At 38.4% G+C, this 23,228-nt stretch overlaps 1 protein-coding gene across 2 annotated transcripts in view; it reads left to right on the forward strand.

The window, feature by feature from the left end:
- carmil2 (capping protein regulator and myosin 1 linker 2) overlaps positions 1-23,228 on the forward strand; it is a 118,711-nt gene that overhangs the window by 83,650 nt on the left and 11,833 nt on the right. For both annotated transcript variants that reach the window (XM_039763036.1, XM_039763037.1), the window contains exons 32-34: positions 12,958-13,061; positions 14,357-14,918; positions 15,133-15,249. In XM_039763036.1, the coding sequence (XP_039618970.1) occupies positions 12,958-13,061; positions 14,357-14,918; positions 15,133-15,249 (783 nt within the window). The remainder of the gene's footprint in view (positions 1-12,957; positions 13,062-14,356; positions 14,919-15,132; positions 15,250-23,228) is intronic.

Consider the following 23,228-nt stretch of genomic DNA (forward strand, 5'->3'; position numbering starts at 1 on the left):
TGTCTAGTCAGGATGTTGAACGTTATCTCATAACATAGTAAAATGTACTGAAGACTAGAAAAAATTCAATAAAACCACATATAATATCATTATGATTTTTTAAAAATAAATTGTAACTTGTGAATGTTCTATAGAGCACTGTGATAAAACCAATATCACATATACAGTATGCGTGAAAATAATTTTTGTGCATTACAAGCACATTTTGCAGCACATTTGTGATACACCACATCTTCACCGAAACCGATGTACTTACTTATTTCGATGGTATGACGCCACTATCGGCCGCCATATTGAACTTTCCAACGTCACCAATTTTCCGACTTCCCGTGTAGGTAGAAGGCTGACCCCATCTTCACGCAATTTGTAGTTTGTCTAACAACACTAGTGTGAATTGTGGAGTAAGCTCAATTTGGGAACTGAATTCATCTTGCAGATACACAGCACTGCTAAAAACTGATATTCTCTCAAAAGATAGTGTGGTGTCATGGCAGTTACTCTGTTACAATTCTCTGTCACAGGAGCCCATTACCTAGCAATTGTCTACAAGAGTACCCAAGAGTTCCTAGAATGGAAACTTCCCTAGTAAGTGATGGAATTAAAGTAATAATTAAAACAGAAATACATAGCAAATAGGGCCTAGGAGTATCCTTTTAAACTCCAAGGATATTTATATGTAGACCATAACCACCATAATCTCTGACATACAGTATTTATAAGTTATACTGTTCTCACACATCGCATCTCTGATAATGGCTACCACTGTATCATTTTAGGGCTGTCTATGTCAAATTACATTTCTGAAATTTTAGGTAGAAGGGGTGTAGGTGTGACGCATTGACATAAATGAAGATGTCTTTGTTGTTTTCATAATGTCTACACCAAGATGGGGTCTTCCAAGAGCTTGTTTCTAAGCAAGATGCATTTAGAATGTAGAGAATGAAAACATCTCAATTTGCAGACCCATATTTATTTAGTAAACTGAAATGGGTTAGTAGCTTTGACTTGGTACCTTCCTGTCACTTAAGTTTAAATGCAAGTAATACCTCCTTTAGAGCTCTCACTTGGAAAAGCAATAACAAAATTGAACTGACCATCACTCAGTTTCTGGTCCTTAGTGGTTCTTGTTTGGAGGTGGAAAGACAGTATAAATTGGAACTTGACCACCAGCAAAAATCGAGGCTAATAACAGAATTGACCACCGGTTTTCTACTATGTAGGCCATCATTCAAAATACTGAACAAATGAAGTTCAGAAAAAGTGATACATTGTAATTACAGATAATAGGACACAATATCAGAGAAGAGGTATTCCAGATTAGTAGACAAAATGATACTAACATATGCAAAGGCAACAGCTTATTCCTTTGGAGATCTGATAAGGTACTAACCACAAACTAGCTAAATGAGGCAGATTGAAATGTGTTATCGTTTTTAAGCTTTCTTTGACCATCAGGTGGTTATAGGTGGTATCTAATCCCACAGCAAGGTTTATTAATTAGTTTTGTCTCTACATGTAGTAAATATTTTTTATTCATTGCCTTTATCTTTTGGCATTGGCTTGAATATTTAATACTACAATGGGGAACTGATAGTAGAATTTGAGAAGATGATTTAAACCCTGGGGCGGCACGGTGGCGCAGTGGGTAGCGCTGCTGCCTCGCAGTGAGTAGGCCCGGGTTTGCTTCCCGGGTCCTCCCTGCATGGAGTTTGCATGTTCAAAGTCATGCAGATTAGGTGGATTGGTGATTCTAAATTGTCTCTAGTGTGTGTGTGTGTGTGTGTGTGTGTGTGCGCACACCCTGCGGTGGGCTGGCACCCTGCCTGGGGTTTGTTTCCTGCCTTGTGCCCTGTGTTGGATGGGATTGGCTCCAGCAGACCCCCGTGACCCTGTAGTTAGGATATAGGGGGATGGATGGTTGGATTTAAACCCGTTATAAATGAAGGCCTAAACCCTTCAAGCTGCCTGTTTTATTGTGCCGTAAGCTGATATATAATAACAGCCAATAAAACAGAAAGATCACAAGGAGCAAAAACTTGTACTATATACATGTAATTAATTGGTATATGTCAGATAAATTAAAAAATGAATTCTGCAATCAGACTGGATGCAGATAGTGTTACAGTTCAACTTGCCTTTTATCACTTAATCTTTTAGTAGCAACATAATCGTTTACAGGTCTATAATAGGGTTGTTTTTAATGGTCTGCATTGTTTTATTGAGCACTTCTTTTCCATATTAAGCTGAAAACTCCAGGTGCCCAAAGATGTCAAAATGTCTGGTTAGGTGATTACAAGTGGAATGAATACTTTGGAGAGAGAATCAGCATCAGTAATGTAATGCTATGGTGGTAAATCTTATTTGGATTAAGCACAATACTGTACCAAAATATATAGAGAGGTGGAGTGGAAGCTGAAAACTAATCTTAGGATATCTACACATGCATTATTACTTAGACTAAACTGTGCATGGTAATTGAAGAAGTGTTTTTTACCATAACAATTCTCTATTGCAAAATTGGAAGCTAGCTGTTGCTTCACAATAACATAGCCATCTTGGCATGTTTGAGAAAGTGCAAGGATAAAACTAGAGTATTGTGGAAAAAAAAACCATGTACAGGCAGGGTGAATGTGTCCACTTTATACAGACAATTACTGAGAACAGGATTTGCACTCAGGATGCTAAATCCATGATGTAACTGTAATAACCACTGCAACTATCCTTGTTAATCTTCATGGTGGATTTCTCTGAACATAAAGCCAGAAATATTGACAATACTTGTCTTTGATTTGATATTCTCAGAAGGTTGTCACCATGTCACATGGATCCACTGTCAGGGCACTAGAAACAAAATCCTTAAGAAACTGAATTAGTCCTGTTTTTGAATGGAGTCAAACCACACATGAATTTTCTGTAAGACTGGACAGTTAATCTGGATAACCAGCATGATGGTGTAAAGCAACCCCATTTTAAGAAAACAGTGAATGTAAGTTTTTGCACTAAAATCAAGAGCAGTTTGACCAAAAGCGTCAGCTTTAATGGATAAACTCTGTCATCTTGCAAGTAGAGTACATATTTATATATACCCTGCAACAGTGTACATTAAAAAAAAAAAAAATTAGCATAATGTATAAAAAAGTTCTTCTTTGAAAAAAGGGATCAAGGATTCTTTTAGGTAGTAAAGTTTAGGGTTTTTTGCTTTGCACCGTCCCCCACCATAACCTATCTTCTATGGAGGAGGAGTGAAAGCTTTAGATTTGTCCCCTGATACTGAAAACATCGATATCTTGATAGTGGGTATGTGTCTGTGTGTGTGTCACAGTTTCTTGAGAATGGTCTACAGCTTAAATGGCTAGACAGAAAAATGCCAAACTCAAAACTTAAGCCTGTTATGAGATGATAATGATGTGCTGATTAGTTTTTGAGCCAAATCGAACAGGAGAAAGAGGCACTCTAGAGGAGCCCTCAAATATTGTAATTCTGCAATTAATTATGAATTCTTCTTAGCAATTGCTATCATAATGACCTATTTTATAATCAGAAAGGTCAGTATCAGAACAGTAAATAATTACTGAAATGTTATAAAGTAGTTCGAGTAACTTGGTTCCTGGAGCGCAAAACCTACTGATGCTCATATCCGAATTTTTAAATTTTTTTTTGCTTAGGACTATTAGCCCGATTTAGGGATGGGGGTCAATTTGTTTTCATCCTATTTTTTTTTTGTAAAAATTGATCTATTTGTATGGAATGATTACAATAAAATGAATACAATTTTAAAAACTGTTAGCCCAATTTAAATGAAAAAAGTTAGTTGTACTGATTTTTCAGAATACCCCTAAAAATAAAACAAATAGAAATTTGCAAGCATTTTTGAATGGGGACCATACATAATATATCTGTACAAAATAAATGCGAGATGCAAAAATAATAAATATGAGAAGAAATTGCAGATACTGTACACAAAATGTTTTAAAGCATAATTATTTAACTTGAAGAGCTCTGATTTTTCCAAAATGGAATTTAAAAACTTAACCCTAAAAATGTTCCATATATTGCTGAAAAATCTGACATTTTGCATTCCTGTTGTAAGTACAAACCGACCTTCAGGCCTTGCAGCAGATGAGTTGCCCTATGGCTATGTACAGGCTCTCTCTGGACTGAGACTCGGGTCCCCATTGACCAGGGTGCTCACACTGGTGCTGTCCCCACAAACCTCCTCGACCCCCAGATTCTTCCCAGCCTTACGTGGAGAGCCATTCAACCTTCTTGATCACTCCTGCTCCTCAGAACTGCTCACCAGGAGCAACAACTTCCAACTGCCCCCTCCCCCCACCAAGTGTCAGCTGCACACTCCTTCTCATATATAGATAGACGCCACATTCACTGTGTTGCCCTGTCGACACGATACGTCCGTGTGTCCTTACGAGTGGCAAAAGTGCCAATTAAACTAATACAGGTAGACCTGGAAACCGGGTTTTCTGATGAAAAAACAATAACGTTTAAAACAGTATCATTTACATACCACAGATTTTGGCGAATCATTTAAATGCAATTATTTATATCCATTTATACACTAATAATGGCAATTATTAAATAACAATAATAATAATAATAATTATTATTAAATAATTCCTCCCATATAAATAACATTTCTCGGACTGCCTTCTTCCAGCTACAAAACATTTCTAGACTTCGTCCTGTTCTTACGCAACACAATGCTGAAGTATTGGTTAATGCACGAGTCACCTCACGTATAGATTACTGTAATGATATCTATCTGGCATCCCACAAAAACCTACCCATGGCTTACAACTTCTTCAAAGTTCTGCTGTCAGGACAATAACTTGTTCTAAATCCACTGAGCATATTACACCTATTCTATCTCAACTACAGAATACAGATACACAATACCGCTGTGAACATTTAAAGCTCTCGACAACTCCTCCAGACTGACACTCCCTGTCATTCACTCAGATCCTCATCTGCAGCTCGACTTTCTGTGCCACACGTCAGACTCAGTGCTCTGGGAGCTCGAGCGTCTCTCGTAGTGCGCCTCAACTCTGGAATTCTTTTCCCTCTCATATACATCATCTCGATTCAATAACACATTTTAAAACTACCCTCAAAACTTATGTTTTCAAACTGGCATACCAATTGTGAATTCTGCACTGTTACTGCCAGTTATCTTTGTTTATTTGCTAATTATTGCTTTTTGATTTAACATTCTCTTGTTTTAATTTTACTAATGTTGTTTAATTTTATTGTAAGGTGACCTTGAGTGCTAGGAAAGGTGCCTATTAAATAAAATGTATTATTATTATTATTATTTATTAATAATTATTGAGACGAAAACTTGACCAATGTCTGAAAGTCTAAATAGTAAGACTGCAACTGGCAGTCTGGTCTTTCTTTTACCAGTGAAATGATACACTCAATGACAAAAATAAGCAATTTTATTGTATACAAATTGACTTAATAATTTCTGAAAACATTTCACTCATTCCTCTCTCAGTCTCTCTTTTTCATGCACACACACAATGTAATTAATTAAATATATACAGGATAGGATCTAAAATCCTTGAAACAGAACTGTCTTACATAGCTTTTTCCGCGTGTTGCCACTCTGTAATTTGAGAGTATTCAGTCTGGCAATATGGTGCAGCCTTAGTTTGTGGAAGACAGACACAACTAAAGACATGAGCATAAAATGATGGTTGTCAATTTCAAACCGTGTTTCTTCATTGTGTTCTTTGAGAATAAATACATCACCTGAACCAATTTCAGCCCGAACAAACTGACTGATCGAAGATACACTGACAGCTTGCCCTAATGTCGACTGTCAGATAACACTCTCAGTTACTTTGAGCACCTTGACTGTACCCTTAGAAGGAATCATCAAACCTCCTTTGTTTTTTAATGTGAGCAAGTGGTAGCTTTGATAATATGATGCTGGTACAGCATCTGTTACCAAACTAGCACGGCACACGGCACAGGACAGCTTTCTCAAAATCCCATCTAAGGGCTACCTCCCACTGCTTCCTGAGGTGGATTTCTTTGGGAAACCTTCAGAATTTGAGAAATGTTAACAGCTAACAACAACCTACATAGTTAGTGACTAAATTATGTTTAGCCAAAAAATTGTTTGGAGGCTCACTTGAGCAAATAAATGCATAGCTTTGCTAGCTTAGCCTGGCGTGGCTAAAGTTAAGATTATAAAACGGGATTTTCAATTGGCCAAATATAACCAAAACAATTGTTCAGCCTTACCTATGAAATGTAATCCCCCAGGATCTTGTTTGGAGCGTACAGGGGTTTGTACAATCCCAAGCAGCACATGCGTGAGGCATCTTTATACATTACTTCACAACACAGCAGTGCCACTTGCAATATGGCGGCGACGTTGACTTACGATGCTGCTTGTCATGCACTGTCTAGTAATTCTATGTCTATGCTTCTCTCAGGTACCTGCTTTCATTTTTATGAGCCTGTTCCCTTTTGCTTGCTCACTTCCTCACCAGCTCTTTTCTCCTCCTGCCACCTTCTTTCTTTCACCTCCATTCTCTCTTTCTCTCCTGTACACTTGTGCTTCACCTTTTAAAATGGGGACACGGTACAGGTGTGACGATTAATGCTCCTGGCATTAATTACGACCACGGGCGATTCTGTACCTGCGGCATTAAGTGCGGGACTGCCTGCATTGCTTCTGAGAACTGCTCCGGCCATGCTACCACACCCCCTCCTTAAAGCCATGAGTGTGGAGATTATTTATTTAAAATGGTGCCAATCAGCCGCGGACCTCACTTTATCACACACAGGTTTAATTCAACAGTCCATGTGATTATGTTTTTACCTCCCTATTTGACTGTGACAAGAGAGGACACTTGTGATGTTAAACATTTAGAATAACTGTACAAATCTATATAGAACTATTCTTTTAATAACAAAATAAAGCTCCTAAAAGGGATCACACAATTAAGAACACAAAGTGACACTAAACAGACAAACTAACAAACCCATAGCCTCTCTGGAATTACCAAGTCACCTGTTGATGTCTGTTCATCATTATAATAGCTTGATCCCTAATTCTCAGCTCCTCATTCTCTCTCTCTCTCTCTCTCTTTCTCTCTCTCTGTCTCTCTTACTTTTTCTTTGTCAGCTCTGGCTACCTATTCCCACCATTTCAGCTTTGACCCCGATTCTCCTCTCAGCTCTAGAGTAAGCAGTACCTTTGCCTATACAATATAGAGATAGGATTTGCAGGCAACCATCATGCACCCTTCCTTAAATAGACTACCCTATGCTGCATCCTAGTAGACATAAAGGAAAATACTAGCCTCCTGTTGGTGTTCCCTGAACCTAGAATGAGCAATCTGGGTCCACCTTTCCCAGCTATTGGCCATGTACTTTCACCTGTCAGTCCTGATGACTTAAAACCTTTTGCCTTTTCTCCATGACATTTATGAATGGTGCCCTTGCCTGATTCGGGGCATTTAATGAACATTCAGGACTCATCTGTCTCTAGCAGCCATAATGTGCCCATAGTGGCATGTGTAGAACTCCCCCTAGCTATTATTGTAGTTCTCACCCTCTGCTTAGGAGATCCACTGTAGGTTTTTATTCTGCATTTTCCGACCTCTTCCAAAGGTGGTTCTGTACTGAATGCTCACTTCCAGGACGTGCAAGGTTTACGTCTGGTGGGAAGCAGAAGAGGCAGGCTTGTGGTGATTGCACCAGAAGTGACATCAGTTGTTCTTTGGCGGCTTCTCCTTCACTCTAGAGGAAAAGCAAACTGGATTCATTCTGGTGCATCACTTTTCTCCACGAATAAACCTGAACCATTACCCATAAGACATTTACGAAGTATGCATGATTAGCACTATACAGAGAATATAAAACTGTTCATGGCATATATTAATTCAATGCAGCATGTGTACTTTGGTTATTTTTTTTTGTTGCTGTTGTATAAATGCATGATTTATACAAATATATTATATATTATTACACAAATATGTCAGCAGCCATACCACATTCACTTCAGAACAGGTCATCCTTCTTAAGCAAAGTATGTATGGGTTCGGTTAGTACTTGGATGGGAGACCAACCCGGAAAAGCTTGGGTTGGTGCTGGAAGAGGTGTTGGCGGGGCCAGGAGAAGGTGCTTACCCTGTGGTCTGAATGTGGATTCCAATGCATCAGTGCATTGATGGGGACACTGCTGTAAAAATAGTGCCGTCCTTTGGATGGGTCATGAAACCTGTAAAACTCTGTAAATATAAATAAAATCAGTCCAATGTGTAAAATGGCAGCAGTAGTGGGCATTATATTAATATTATAAACAATAGGGCACCATGTAGTTCTAGGTACTGTGCTCATTTAGGATGCCTATAGACTGTGGAAATAAGCTACTCCTTAGTCTCTCTGAACTCTGAGGTAATGTTTCCCAAACTACAACACAGAGAAAAAGCCATTGTTGGAACGCTGGCATATTGTATAATTTTCTTTGCCTACATTGCGTGATATAGATGTCATCAAAGATAAAGAGTGCACACCCAGTGATTCATTCACCTGACCACATGACTTTCTGCAGAGCCATGTGGTCCTGCTGTGTGCTGATTCTAAACCAGGCTGTAATACTTCCTGTCATGATACTTTCGATGGTGGATATGTAGAGGTTCTTTAGTATCTGGGAGAGCAGCCTGAAATCCCTTTTCTTCACCAAGGAATAAATGTGTTTGGACCATGTCAGGTCCTTTGTGATATGGACACTGATGTATCTGAAATACAGTTAGTGGAGTGAAACATACTTGATTTTTCTGCCATATTTCAGATATCAATATTGTTCAGTTTGACAGTTATAGTTTACAAATGAACAATGGGAGAAAGAAAGAGCAGAATGACACATGAGATCACAGAAGAAGAATAACTCAAAATATTCTGTACATGGCCATAATCTTCAGAGGATGTCAAGTGAATGTCATAACATATATACAAATATACAGCATTTGTAATTGCTACAGTATATCTGTTAACTTACGTGAGAATAGTAGTGTGACTCATTATAAATGATTAAGTATGAGTAGTTAAAAATAACCGATCATCTGTAAATATATGGGGGATATATACTTTTTATGGTCTATATTGCTTTTGCAGTGTTTAAGCTTTTTTTTAATTGTCCGGCATCTTTTTACCAGGGAGATAAGACATTTTCACAAAAAAGGCTTTTGATTTATTTAGTGGTCCTTCTCATATTTGGCACTATTCAGAAGATTAAATATTTAATATGTTTACATAAAATTTCTGGCTATGCAGTATATTTAATGAAGAGCTTGTTTTGTCTTAGTGTAAATGTGAAACTTCGTAAACAAATTCACAATTAATGAGTGCTTACTTGCTAATGGTGAGATTAAGTCTGGTAAGAAAAGAGGCATGTCTTCATATGAAGATGAAAAAATGTGAATTTGATTGGTTTCATTTTCAGAAAAAAAGTTAAAGAGATTATTATTATTTATTCAAAAAAAATGTAGCGTAATCAATATATGCTATTCAAGCACCATGTAACTAAAATTTGGGTAGGAGACTCATCTAAATGTATTAACAGTATGATTACAAACGGTGCTATGACATTGTTGTTTCTGTATAATGAGAGTCATGTTTCAACACCATGCTCATATTAATATTGTGTGTAACCTCGCTGTGCTCTAATACAGGCATGCACTCTGACATGCATAAAGTCATTCAGATGACATATAACCTTCTGTCATTCTATGTCCTTTCAACCTGGTGACACAACTGGTCAAGATTCATCACCAGTGGTTTAGCATGTTTGACTGGGGAGAGGTACAGTGACCATGCTGGCCAAGGAAGTTTTGAACAGTCTCTATAGAATATTGAGTTGCATGGTTGCAATGTGTCCTGCTGTAAGAACACATTTCCTATTTCACTCTGGAATGAATCAGGGTTGGTGTGATCATGTACATGACATATGAACCACTAGTCAATGCCCCCTCTACAAACGCCAGATGTAAACAAGAACTATAACTGACAGCACCCCACACCATGATTCCTGGCATGGTTCCTGTGTGTTGCAGTCATACACACAATGAACACACCTGCTCAGCAGTCCACTGTTGGACAAGTACAATACCATCTCTCATTTCCAGGGAGAATCTGCTTTCATTACTACAGATGACAGACCTCTATTCTTCCCGCCACTCAGTTTGTGATGACAAGAACATGGTAGTCATTCCAAGGGCAAACATGACAGCAGTCATGCTTTCAGAAGATGATTGCACATGCTTTAAGTGTTCAGTTCTGAGGTGACAGTGGCTCTAATTTATTCTGTTGTGGCTGTTTGATCACAGCCAACCTTTCTCAGGCCCCAGTCTTGACATACATTTGTATGTCTTTGCTAACCAGAACCATGTCTTTTCTTTCTGTCACCTTCAACACCATTGCTCTGTGGAAATCTCTTTTCCAATTTATTTTGCTTTATGATTCACATAGGCCCAATATATGGCTCCACTCAAGCATTTTTAATTGCACAAATGGAGCATAATGAGATCTACAAGGCACTAAGAACACTACTCTATAGCAGGTTGTTACATAGCCGAACTTTTGAACACCACATATTGATGGCAGTGGTTTGATCTTTACCGTAGTCTGTAATGACACAAAGGCACCACTGACGTTGGTTTTAGGATCAAGTGGGACATTGGCTCAAGGGTAGATGGGGTTGTACTGACATACCAACCCCCTGCTGTTGCCTGTTAAAGCTCAATAATAATCCTTCCACTGTTTCACATACAGAAACCTTGTTACAACTTTCATTTCCTCTATAGATAATTTTGGTTATCTTCTAGGGGTTCAGCCTGACACGACAAGCAACTGCAGCAAGAACCTCACTAAATCTCAGAACGGTATTATTGAAGGGTGGTGTGTACAATGGGCAAGGAATTAATCAGTATGAGCTTATGAGACACACTTACTGGGAATTCCTTGTTCAGTGGGAACTATTGCATGACCTTGTCCCTATCATGAGTAGGGTTCAATCGACTTACCCGCACCTCTTGGCACATGTTGATCCATTCAGTACAGACCTCTAAGGACATCACAGAACAGTTATTGCTGAATCTCATATGTCACGTGTGAATACAACCCCATGATGTCCGTCCCTACAACATCCCACAATGGATAAGTGAATCTGTGGGAAAAGAATCTGCATATAGCAAGGATTTACTGCATTACAGTATTCTAAGCTGGGATCCTTCTTGGTATGCTCTTTTCACTTTATCATAGTGTATTTATCTTTGTATCACATATTTACCTTCAAAGACTTGGACTGCATTTACAAGATTTTATGTAACCTATTTGTATGTGTGTATAATCTGTGAGACTGAACATGTGTTTGTTGTACTGTGTCTTGCATAGTAAGACACTGAAGATGTAATGTTAGCTAAACATGGGGGTTATGTTGGAAGTCACTTCCAGTTTTATACCTAGTTTCATATAATTTAGCATGCATTTCTTCAATGTGAAATAGCATGGCTGTTAATTGGTTTAGCATCCTGGGTTTAAGTGAGGCACAGTGGCACAGTGGGTAGCACTGCTGCCTCACAGTTAGGAGACCAGGGTTTCCTTCCTGGGTCCTCCCTGCGTGGAGTTTGCATGTTCTCCCCTTGTCTATGTGGGTTTTCTCTGGGTGCTCCGGTTTCCTCCCACAGTTCAAAGACATGCAGGTTAGGTGCATTGGCGAATCTAAATTGTCCCTAGTGTGTGCTTGGTGTGTGTGTGTGTGTGTGTGCGCCATGTGTTGGCTGGGAATGGCTCCAGCAGACCCATGTGACCCTGTAGTTAGGATATAGCTGGGTGGATAATGGATGGATGGATCCTGGGTTTAAGTCTTGCTCTCAGTCTTTGGTACCACATCTCCTGTTTCCATGTGTATTATCCAGGTACTCTGGTTTTCCTTCCATATCCCAAATATGTGACTCTTCAGTTAATTGGGGGGTCTACATTTGTTCTATGATTGTGTTTGTGTATGTGAGTGCATTCAGCTATTGGCTGATTGGGTTAGTTCATGCTTTCAAGTATTTTTTTCTATTTTTATTTTGTTTGTCTTCTATAGTAAAAATGAAGTACTTTTCGACACAGTGTTTTCAATAAATGGAGTTTTGGTCTGTTAAAATTACATTCATGTTTTCTGTGAACCTAAATATCAGAATCTTCATGAGTTAAATTTCTAATTGTTTTTCTAATGATTTATTTGGTTTTGACAGAAACACACTCACTGGTCACATTAAACTGCATGGTCAAACATCTCTGCAAATTTCTAGCTGTTTGTTTTTGGTGTTGACCTTTGACCATACATGAATATTTTCTTGTTGTTAACATGATAGATGTTTGCAGTTGTTGTTAGGCAGAGTACTTTGAATTTTATTAAAATAATCATTTTGTATTTTTTAGATAACATCAGCTTCCATGTACCTTAAGATCAATTTTTCAATAAGTTGAAATTTTATGCTCTTGTCTGATATTTCATAGATTTTAATTTGTCATGACAAATCAAGGAAAGCTCCAGTGTCAAAAGTTCATATGATATACCAGCATTTCTAGAATGAGGGTGAAATTTACGAGTTCAGATCAGTGTCAAGTCAACGGCAAGTATTTAGGTGTGCTTTAGAGCAGCTGCCTTAGCTGGGCTGATGTATGTATAGACAAAGAGGCAAGCTACCAATGTTAACAGTTTAGCAGAGTAGGCATAAGATTCAGACATAACAATCGGCAGTTTTTTGAGGGTTAGAGTGGTGCAAAAATAAGTAGACAAAAGTAAAGAATCTTTGCTGTTAAATTGGCAACTACTGCACAAAGAGAAACAGAAGTACAGCTGTCTGGAGAGTAGCATTTTCTAGGAAGCACTATATATAGCCACTGGATGTCACGTGTTTTGTCATTGTAATAGGTACAGGCCACTTCATGTGAAAATGAAGAAAACGAGAAATATGGTAAAGTGGATGAAGGAGTAGATGACTTCTTTGCCAAAAAGCTGATACCAGAAGATCCCTTGTAAGTATCTGGAGCATTAAACCCACTTGTAATAGGAAGCAGGAATTTTAGGAGTTATTAGGAGATTCTTGATTTCATTATATAAAGAGCATTTAGGTCCTAATTGGGATCTTGAAGTGGTTCATCGTGAGGTGGGTGCAGCAATGCTCTGTATCCGTACATGTTCCCATCCATCTCCACCACCAAAATATCCTTTCAATAACAAAGTAATGCTTTGGTGTTGCCACATTAATAAGTATCCTTGTACTCTGGTTATAATGCTTTTATGGATTGATCTTTATGGTGTAATCTAATACAATGATATCATAGTCAAACAGCAGAAAATAAAAATTACATGCTTTTATCATTTAAAATGTATTTTGTTGGTGTTTTGTAAGAAAAACTAACAAGCACAATAAAATAAAATAATGTAAATGTGAGTTTTGAATTGCCAATTAGCCCAAGAAACATTTCATTGGGGATGTAGGAAGAAAACCAAAGTACTCGAGAGAAAAATCCATGTAGACAGAGTTAGAATGCTTCTTCTCCTCATAAACAGAAAGCAGGCATGGAATTTAAATGGAAGATGCTAGATTTATGAAGCAGCAGCAGCAGCATTAACAAGTTTGCCTCCCAAAAAATTAACATCTAGTAAAAAAAAATCAGTATGTTTATCACTGACAAAAAAGAGTTTTGAGACACTTATTTAAACTACCTTACATACTTAACATTATAATGAAAACTTCACACAAATAGAGCTACAGTAATTGCCAGCATCCCCCCAAGGAGACCCCTAAACAAAAACAATGACCCCATTGTATGACAGGTTATGTGGCATTTAATTCAAGAGGAACGGCAGGTGCACTGTTGAACTAAGATGTTTTTAAGATGGCTCTTTAAGTATCTCCAAATTAGTATGATGTAGTGAAAAGACTCACTGTTGTAAAATAACAAGGCAAGCCTTGCAGTAAAAAGCCAGTAAAGGCTTGAACTCCATGGTACCCAGGAGAATACATATAATGGTGCAGATGAGTCATCTGCTAGGAGTAGGATGTGGTAGAATTGTATTTGTATTCCTAAAAATTGGGAGGATGGATGTTTTATGTTTTGGTACCAAGTCGATTATGGTATTAACATAAGCAAAGCAAAGGCCAGCATTACCCTCTGTTTTTATTCTAAACAAAGCAAGGAACAAATTCCTCTAACTTTTTTATTGTTTAAGTGGTAACTTACACAAACATTTGAACAAGTGGCATATTGCAAGTTGTTGCATAGCATGTTTCTTGTCACTGCTCTTCTTTATTTTTGTACTTTAGAAAGTTCCTTCAGCCTGTAAAAGTTCAAGAGCCAGTTTGCTCAACGCCTCCTTCTGGCACCAGGACCATCAAGAAAAAATTTGGGGATTTCTTTGCCTTCAAAAAACCAAGGTCATCCCGAGGACAAAAAGGTGAGGGTGCTCCTGAAAGCAGCCCCTCTGGAGGCCTAAGGCTTAAAAAGACTTCAATAGCGGACCTGATTCGGCCTCTGAGAGAGGCAGCACGTGCTGCAGAAAAGGCTGAAGAGAGTGCAGCAAAGGTTTCTACTATTGCTTCCACTACTGGACCTACTGCTGTGACAGGAGCAACAACAACTACAACAGCAACTACAACCACAACACCAACAACAACAACAACAGAATCACCTGCAGGACAGCTGCCTATACGTGTTGACCGGGAGAAGAACAAAACGCTTGAAAGTGACAGAGAGAAGAGCAAGACACCGGACGCAGAGAGAAAACTCAAGCCATCCCGCCGCTCATTACGGGAAGGGAAATCACAGTCACTTATTCTTTTAACAGGTGTTGATGAAGAAGAAAGCTTAGCAGCCAGCCATGGCAAGGTACGACTTAAGATAAGTGTTAAGCTGTTGTGAGCAGTTTTATAGTTTAATAGTTGTGATCATTCTACATTATTGCATTTAGCAAATGCTGGAAGAATGAAGCATTAATTATTTCCCTCATTGTCTGCTAATTCTGAAAAGCCCTTACAACTCAATCTACAGTATGTACTTTCAATCTCTTTTTGAGCACGATGCTTTTCTGCTTTTCTTTCAGAAACTTTCTGAGAAAGGATCAGCAGAGGGTCCACAGACTTTTGAGCAAAAAGTCCACATCATGCTACACAGAATTGGTGTTACAAAAGTGCTGTCTTCTGACACTAAGAAAAACCAGGTGAGACTAGCAAAGAAGCTAGAAAGAAATTGTATTACAGAGTTTAATAATATTTTTAACAAATGTTTTGTTTGACCTTATTAAGCTTTTTATCATGCTTAACGTCATTAGGTCACTAATAATATTTTTCCAGTGTTAAACTTTCATGCTTTCCATTTTCTGGTTAGGTTAAAATTAAATCAAACACAATCTACCCACTTCTTTATTATACAGTCCTCATTTGCTCAGTTTTATATATTTAACAGCAGCGTATACAGCTCAGAACACATTGTACACTCAGGATACATGCGTATTTGGACAATAACACAATCTTCATAATTTTGTCTCTGTAAACTACCACAGTGGATTTCAAACAAAGCCATCACAATGTGATTGAAGTAAAGACTTTCAGTTTTAATTCAAGGGGTTTAACAAAAATATTGAATGAGCCATTTAGAAAAGATAGACATTTTATATATACCCCCCGTATTTGGACAAACTCACATAATCATAACTATTATGATCATTTTTAATATATGGCTGAAAATTCTTTACAGTCAATGACTGCCTGAAGTCTGGAACATAGGCCATCTCCAAGTGATGCTTTCCAGTCCTTTACTGCAGCTCTCTTCAGTTTCTGCTTTTTCATTGGACTTTCTGCCATCAGTTTTGTCTTCATCATGTTAAATGCATGTCCAGTTGGATTGCAGTTTGTGGATTACTTGGCCATTGAAGAATATTCCACTTCTTTTCTTTGGAAAGCACTTTCTTTGCATAATTTACTGTACTGTGAAGCATTGTTCTATCAGTTTTACAGCATTTGACTGAATCTGAGCAGATATACACTTTAGAATTCATCCTGCTACTTCTACCAGCAGTCATATCAACAATAAACATTAGTGACTGACTTCTATTTCAGCCATGCACGATCATGCCATAAAACTGCCTACACCATATTTCATAGATGATATGGTGTTTACTGGATAATGTGCCATTTCTTTTCTTCTCCATGCTCTTCTCTCTCCAACATTCTGGTATATATTGATCTTAGTTTCCTTTGTTCAAAGAAAATTGTTCCAGAATGGGACTGGCTTTTAAAAAATGTTTTTTGGCAAAATCTAATCTGTCCTTCTTATGCTTGAGGTTTACTAGTGGTTTGCAGCCTGTGGTTAACCCTCTATCCTTACTTTCATGAACTCTTCTCTTGATTGTAGACTTTGGCAATGATAGGTCTTCCTTAGCGTTCTTGGTTTGGGTAAATGTTGTAAAGGTTCTTCTTTACCAGGGATAGAATTCTGCAATCATTCAGCATAGTTGTCTTCTGTGGTTTTCCAGACCTTCTGGTGTTGCTGAGTTCTCAAGTGTGTTCCTTCTATTTAAGAATATAACAAATCTGACCACGCATTGTGTTTCTGCTTTCTCGTAATGGGTTTGTTTTGTTTTCTCCAACTAATGATGAACTGTTTTTACTTGAAATGAAAAGCTCTTTGGACCTCATATTAAGAGTTCACAGTGACAGCTTCCAAATGCAAATTACACACTTGGAATCAATTCCAGATCTTTTACCTGCTTAATAGTTAATGAAATAAAGAGGGAACTGCACCCACCTGGCCATGGAACAGTTTGTCAGTCAAATGTCCAAAACCTTTTGAGCCCTTGGAAATTTGGCTATGGAGAAAAATGGCAATCATTCCTAAATGGAATAACAATATTTGTGGTAAACCCCTTAAATTAAAGCTGAAAGTCTACTCTTCAATCACATAATGATTGCTTTATTTCAAATCCATTACGGTGGCGTACAGAGCCAATATTATGCACATTGTGTCACTGTCCAAATAATAATGGTCTGGACTGTATACAATAGCACACAAAACCATTTACAGCATTAACACTAGTAGACTTTGGACAGAAAATGTATCACCAATAAACAGTACATTTGTAAACTTAAAACAACATTAAATCACATACAGTGTGACATTTTTGAATCTAGTGTGGCCCACTCTCCCAATATTCCTCCTCCACAAAAGAATAAAATATCTGAGGGAAGACATTGTGTACTATAGCTTATTAGTATATATGCTAGTGTGCACTGGCTAAATCCGAGCTGGTGTTTATTAATACAGCTGTTGTCGTTATTCTTAACTTTCTCTCCTCATACTAAGTTGCTTAGTTTAACATATGTTTTTGATTGAGGGTCCACTTGTAATGGATTAAGACCATTTAAGCCTCTTCTCTGGGAACAAAATGATAAAGTTTCTTTAATTACTGTAAGATATTCCTGAGCAATACTATAGTGTTACCAAATTAGTCAAGACAGAGCTTGGTCGAGCCCCAGGTTAACAACAACCGCCACCAGTACTGTTAGCCAACAAGGTGCAGGCCGAAATGGGGCTGCTGTTGGCCGAAGAGGAAGAAGGAGAAGAAGAAGGGGGAGACGTGTCCAGAGAAGGAGAAGAGGAGGAAAGTAAAGAGAGTGGAACTGAGGGTAGAAACTTTGAATGTTGGCAGTATGACTGGTAAGGGGAGAGAGTTAGCAGATGTGATGGAGAGAAGGAAGGTTGATATATTGTGCGTGCAAGAGACTAAATGGAACAGGAGTTAGGCCAGGTGGATTGGAGGTGGATTCAAATTGTTCTATCACGGTGTGGATGGGAGGAGAAATGGGATAGGAATTATTCTGAGGGAACAGTATGTCAAGAGTGTTTTGGAGGTGAAAAGAGTGTCAGGCAAAGTAATGATTATGAAGCTGGAAATTGGAGGTGTGATGATGAATGTTGTTAGTGCATATGTCCCACAAGTTGGGTGTGCAATGGTTGAAAAAGAAGATTTTTGGAGTGAGTTGGATGAAGTGATGAACAGTGTACCCAAGGGACAGAAAGTGGTGATTGGAGCGGATTTCATTGGGCATGTTGGTGAAGGGAACAGTGGTGACAATGTGGTGATGGGTAGGTATGATGTCAAGTAGAGGAATGAAGAAGGTCAGAGGATAGTGGATTTTGCCAAAAGGATGGACAAGGCTGTAGTGAATACGTATTTTAAGAAGAGAGAGGAAGAAGAGAGAGGAACGTAGGGTTACATACAAGAGTGGAGGAAGATGCACACAGGTAGATTACATCCTATGCAGAAGAGTTGATGTGAAGGAGATTGAAGACTGCAAAGTGGTGGCAGGGGAAAGTGTAGTTAAGCAGCATAGGATGGTGGTCTGTAGGATGACGTTAGAGATCAAGAAGAGGAAGAGAGTGAAGGCAGAGCCAAGGATCAAATGGTGGAAGTTGAAAAAGGAAGACTGCAAGGTTGAGTTTAGGGAGAAGGTGAGACAGGCACTGGGCGGCAGTGAAGATTTACCAGACAGCTGGGAAACTACAGCAGATGTAGTAAGGGTGACAGCAAGAAGGGTGCTTGGCATGACATCTGGAAAGAGGAAGGAGGAAAAGGAAACCTGGTGGTGGAATGAAGAAATACAGGAGAGTATACAGAGGAAGAGGATGGCAAATAAGAAGTGGGATAATCAGAGAGATGCAGAAAGTAGACAAGAGTACAAGGAGATAAGGTGCAAGGTGAAGAGAGAGGTGGTGAAGGCTAAAGAAAAGGTGTATGAGAGGTTGGACACTTAAGGAGTGAGAAAAGGACCTGTACTGATTGGCTAGACAGAGGGACCGAGCTGGGAAAGATGTGCAGCAGGTTAGGGTGATAAAGGATAAAGATGGAAACGTACTCACAAGCGAGGAGAGTGTGTTGAGCAGATGGAAAGAGTACTTTGAGAGGCTGATGAATGAAGAGAACGAGAGAGAGAAGAGGTTGGATGATGTGGAGATAGTGAATCAGGAAGTGCAACGGATTAGCAAGGAGGAAGTAAGGACAGCTATGATGAGGATGAAAAATGTAAAGGCTGTTGGTCCAGATGACATACCCATGGAAGCATGGAGGTGTTTAGGAAAGATGGCAGTGGAGTTTTTAACCAGATTGTTTAATGGAGTCTTGGAAAGTGAGAGGATGCCTGAGGAGTGGAGAAGAAGTGTACTGGTGCCGATATTTAAGAATAAGGGGGATATGCAGGACTGCAGTAACTACAGGGGAATAAAATTGATGAGCCACAGCATGAAGTTATGGGAAAGAGTAGTGGAAGCTAGGTTAAGAAGTGAGGTGATGATTAGTGAGCAGCAGTATGGTTTCATGCCAAGAAAGAGCACCACAGATGCGATGTTTGCTCTGAGGATGTTGATGGAGAAGTTTAGAGAAGGCCAGAAGGAGTTGCATTGCGTCTTTGTTGACCTGGAGAAAGCATATGACAGGGTGCCTTGAGAGGAGTGGCAGAGAAGTACATAAGAGTTGTACAGGATGTGTACGAGGGAAGTGTGGCAGTGGTGAGGTCTGCAGTAGGAGCGACAAATGCATTCAACGCGGAGGTAGGATTACATCAGGGATTGGCTCTGAGCCCTATTTTATTTGCAATGGTGATGGACAGGTTGACAGACGAGATTAGCCAGGAGTCCCTGTGGACTATGATGTTTGCTGATGACATTGTGATCTGTAGCGATAGTAGGGAGCAGGTTGAGGAGACCCTGGAGAGGTGGAGATATGCTCTAGAGAGGAGAGGAATGAAGGTCAGTAGGAACAAGACAGAATGCATGTGTGTAAATGAGGGGGACGTCAGTGGAAGGGTGAGGATGCAGGGAGTAGAGTTGGCAAAGGTGGATGACTTTAAATACTTGGGATCAACCGTACAGAGTAATGGGGATTGTGGAAGAGAGGTGAAAAAGAGAGTGCAGGCAGGGTGGAATGGGTGGAGAAGAGTGTCAGGAGTAATTTGTGACAGACGGATATCGGCAAGAGTGAAAGGGAAGGTCTACAGGACGGTAGTGAGACCAGCTATGTTATATGGGTTGGGGACGGTGGCACTGACCAGAAAGCAGGAGACAGAGCTGGAGGTAGCAGAGTTAAAGATGCTAAGATTTGCATTGGGTGTGACAAAGATAGATAGGATTAGAAATGAGTACATTAGAGGGTCAGCTCAAGTTGGACATTTGGGAGACAAAGTCAGAGAGGCGAGATTGCATTGGTTTGGACATGTGTAGAGGAGAGATGCTGGGTATATTGGGAGAAGGACGCCAAGGATAGAGCTGCCAGGGAAGAGATAAGGAGGAAGACCTAAGAGAAGGTTTATTGATGTGGTGAAAGAGGACATGCAAATGATGGGTGTAACAGAATAAGATGCAGAGGACATAAAGATATGGAAGAAGATGTTCTGCTGTGGCAACCACTAACGGGAGCAGCTGAAAGAAGAAGAAGAAGAAAAGCTGTGTAAAAAGAAAAGCTTTACAGCACTGAAATATGATCAACAGAAGGCAATGAAAGTAAATGTCTTATATTGAAAATTCACATTTATGATTCAGTTATACACAAGGCCAATAAATAGGAATCTTGTTTAAATTTCATGTACAGTAGTGTATTAGTAATGTACATGCAAAGCATGTTTGAATGCTGTTTACCAAGGAAAGTTAAGGTGCTAAATACTTATAAGTAGTGCAATAAAACTTGAATAATCCATCCATTGTCCAACCCGCTGAATCCGAATAGGGTCACGGGGGTCTGCTGGAGCCAATCCCAGCCAACACAGGGCACAAGGCAGGAACCAATCCTGGGCAGGGTGCCAACCCACCGCAGAACTTGAATAATGTTTTTGCAAAATAAACTTCAAATCACATAAAGCACTCACCCATGTCCATAACAGCTATTAATTCAGTATTGTGATTAGTCATTAAAAAGTTTACAAATCAAGTATGCCACTTAAGAATTGATTTTTTACACATCAGATTTTCTAATGAAAAATAATTATTTACAGTATTGTTATTATTATTATTACTCCTTTGGCTGAAACCTTTGTCCACTGTACTTTACAGATTAGAATACAGTATATTACAATTGTTTATATAGATTTTTGTACACTTTGAGTATAGACAGTTTAGTTGAATCACTCAAGGTCATACATAGTGTCTGAGATGTGGATTGAACTGGCAGTCAACTGGTGTAGAGCCTTAGCCGCAACACCACACATTTTTAAATTACACCTATATTTCTAAAATATCTTTACTGTTTTTGTAGTTGAGGTAAAATGGTAAACGAATGATGATTGATACTGGAGGTTGTTTCATAAATGGCGGGTCAGAAAATAAATTATAATAAAGTATGATTATATGAAAAACATTAGCTGTATGGCAAAGAAGTTATTAATAGGAGGTTTTATACACATACTGTCACACCAGGACAGCTTAGAGTTGTCAGTCGAAGTAACAGTATATTCTTGGAATGTAGGTGGAAGTTAGAGCTTCTTCGTAAAACACCTGTAAAGATGAGGGCAAGTTGAAATGTCCTTTCAAAAGACACTGAGTTTGAAGGACTGTAAGGCAGCTAGTGTATCTATCCATTGAACAATTATGCTGACTATCAACGACTAATAAAATAAAATTTTTTGAGTAACACTTTAGTTTAGGTGTTGCAGAAATGAATCTGTTACTCATTTACTCTTATGTAATAAGTCTTTCACAAGTGATTCTTTTGGTCTCCGTATCACTTATAAAACATCATTTATAAAACCTCTCTGTGCAGTATGGCTTATTGACAGGATGGTAAAATTACTTATTAATATGAAGGATTCACATGCCTTATACTAAATACATAATATCATGAGAAATATGTCCCATTTAAGAAAACTCAGTGTGGCTTCCAAAGTGATGTTTTGTTAGTAGGTCACATTGCAGAGATCAATAAACACTTTACTGATACTTTGTAGGTGTTATGAAGACCTAAATAAATGTTTGGTAAGGTCTTGTTGCATAATAGTAAATGAGTAATAGATACATTTTTTGCAGTACCCATCTTTGTTATTAGTAGTGTGAACTTGCAAATACGGTATACTTTCAAAGCATATTATCAAATTTGACACATATATATTTTTGCCTACTGGTATTTACTAAAGTTTAAAAATAGTAATCTAAGTAATAAACTGTGACTCTGACCATGACTAGATAATCTAGCCATTAATTTTTTCAGTTTTTGAAAATGCTTAATCCAAAGCATGGTAGCTAGAGCCTATCCCAGCAGCATAAGATGCAGAGCAGTAACTAAATCAATCTTTTTCAAGGTACATTCATTTCCATGCCTACTCTTGGTCATATGGGGTTTAAAAAGAAAACCAGAGTACTTGGAGGAAAAACACATTAACAATTAGTAGAACATGTAATCTCCAGACTAGACAGAGATGATATAGAGCAAGATAATGTTTAATGATTTTAAAAGTAAACGATTATAAAAATGAAAACACTATCATCTCGAAAAAGAATGAATGCTTTTGGAAACAGCAGTTAAACTTAGACCAAATTCAGAATTAACAGATGCCTTATTTATAGATTCATTTCATGTGGATAATCTAAATATAGGAATGAGCAGCAGATTTTAGTAAAGACTAAGTAATTATAAATAGCATAAGGATGGTGGTTACATAGCTGAGAGAATGCAATGTACATCAGCAGTTCTGCTTTGACTGTAAAATGCACTATACCTCTATAGAGCTTTCATAACCATATTACATAAGAGATTACTGAAGAAGCAGAAGTGAAAAAAAATAACAAATGACTTAATACATTCCTTAAATCATTTCCCAGACGGGTTTGTATAAAGGGGGGGAGCTTATCCTTGTATATTATGTACAAGGCATGAAACAACTGTGAACACAGTGTCAGTTCATTGTATAGCATATTTATATACACACAGCCACTCATACAGGGCTAGGTGAGCATTATCAAGCAACCTATTATAAATGAATATATGCTTTTCAAATTGTAGAAGTTGTAAAGATTGAAAAATTTTATTTCAAAATAACATATTCTAAAAAAATTTCTGAGATTACATTTTAGTTTAGAAACTGTTTTTTTTCCAGAAGCTAGGATAGACTAGGAAAGTATTCACAGCGCATCACTTTTTCCACATTTTGTTATGTTACA

The sequence above is a fragment of the Polypterus senegalus genome, chromosome 9 (genome assembly GCF_016835505.1).
Source record: "Polypterus senegalus isolate Bchr_013 chromosome 9, ASM1683550v1, whole genome shotgun sequence".
In the NCBI taxonomy this organism is placed as follows: Eukaryota; Metazoa; Chordata; class Cladistia; order Polypteriformes; family Polypteridae; genus Polypterus; species Polypterus senegalus.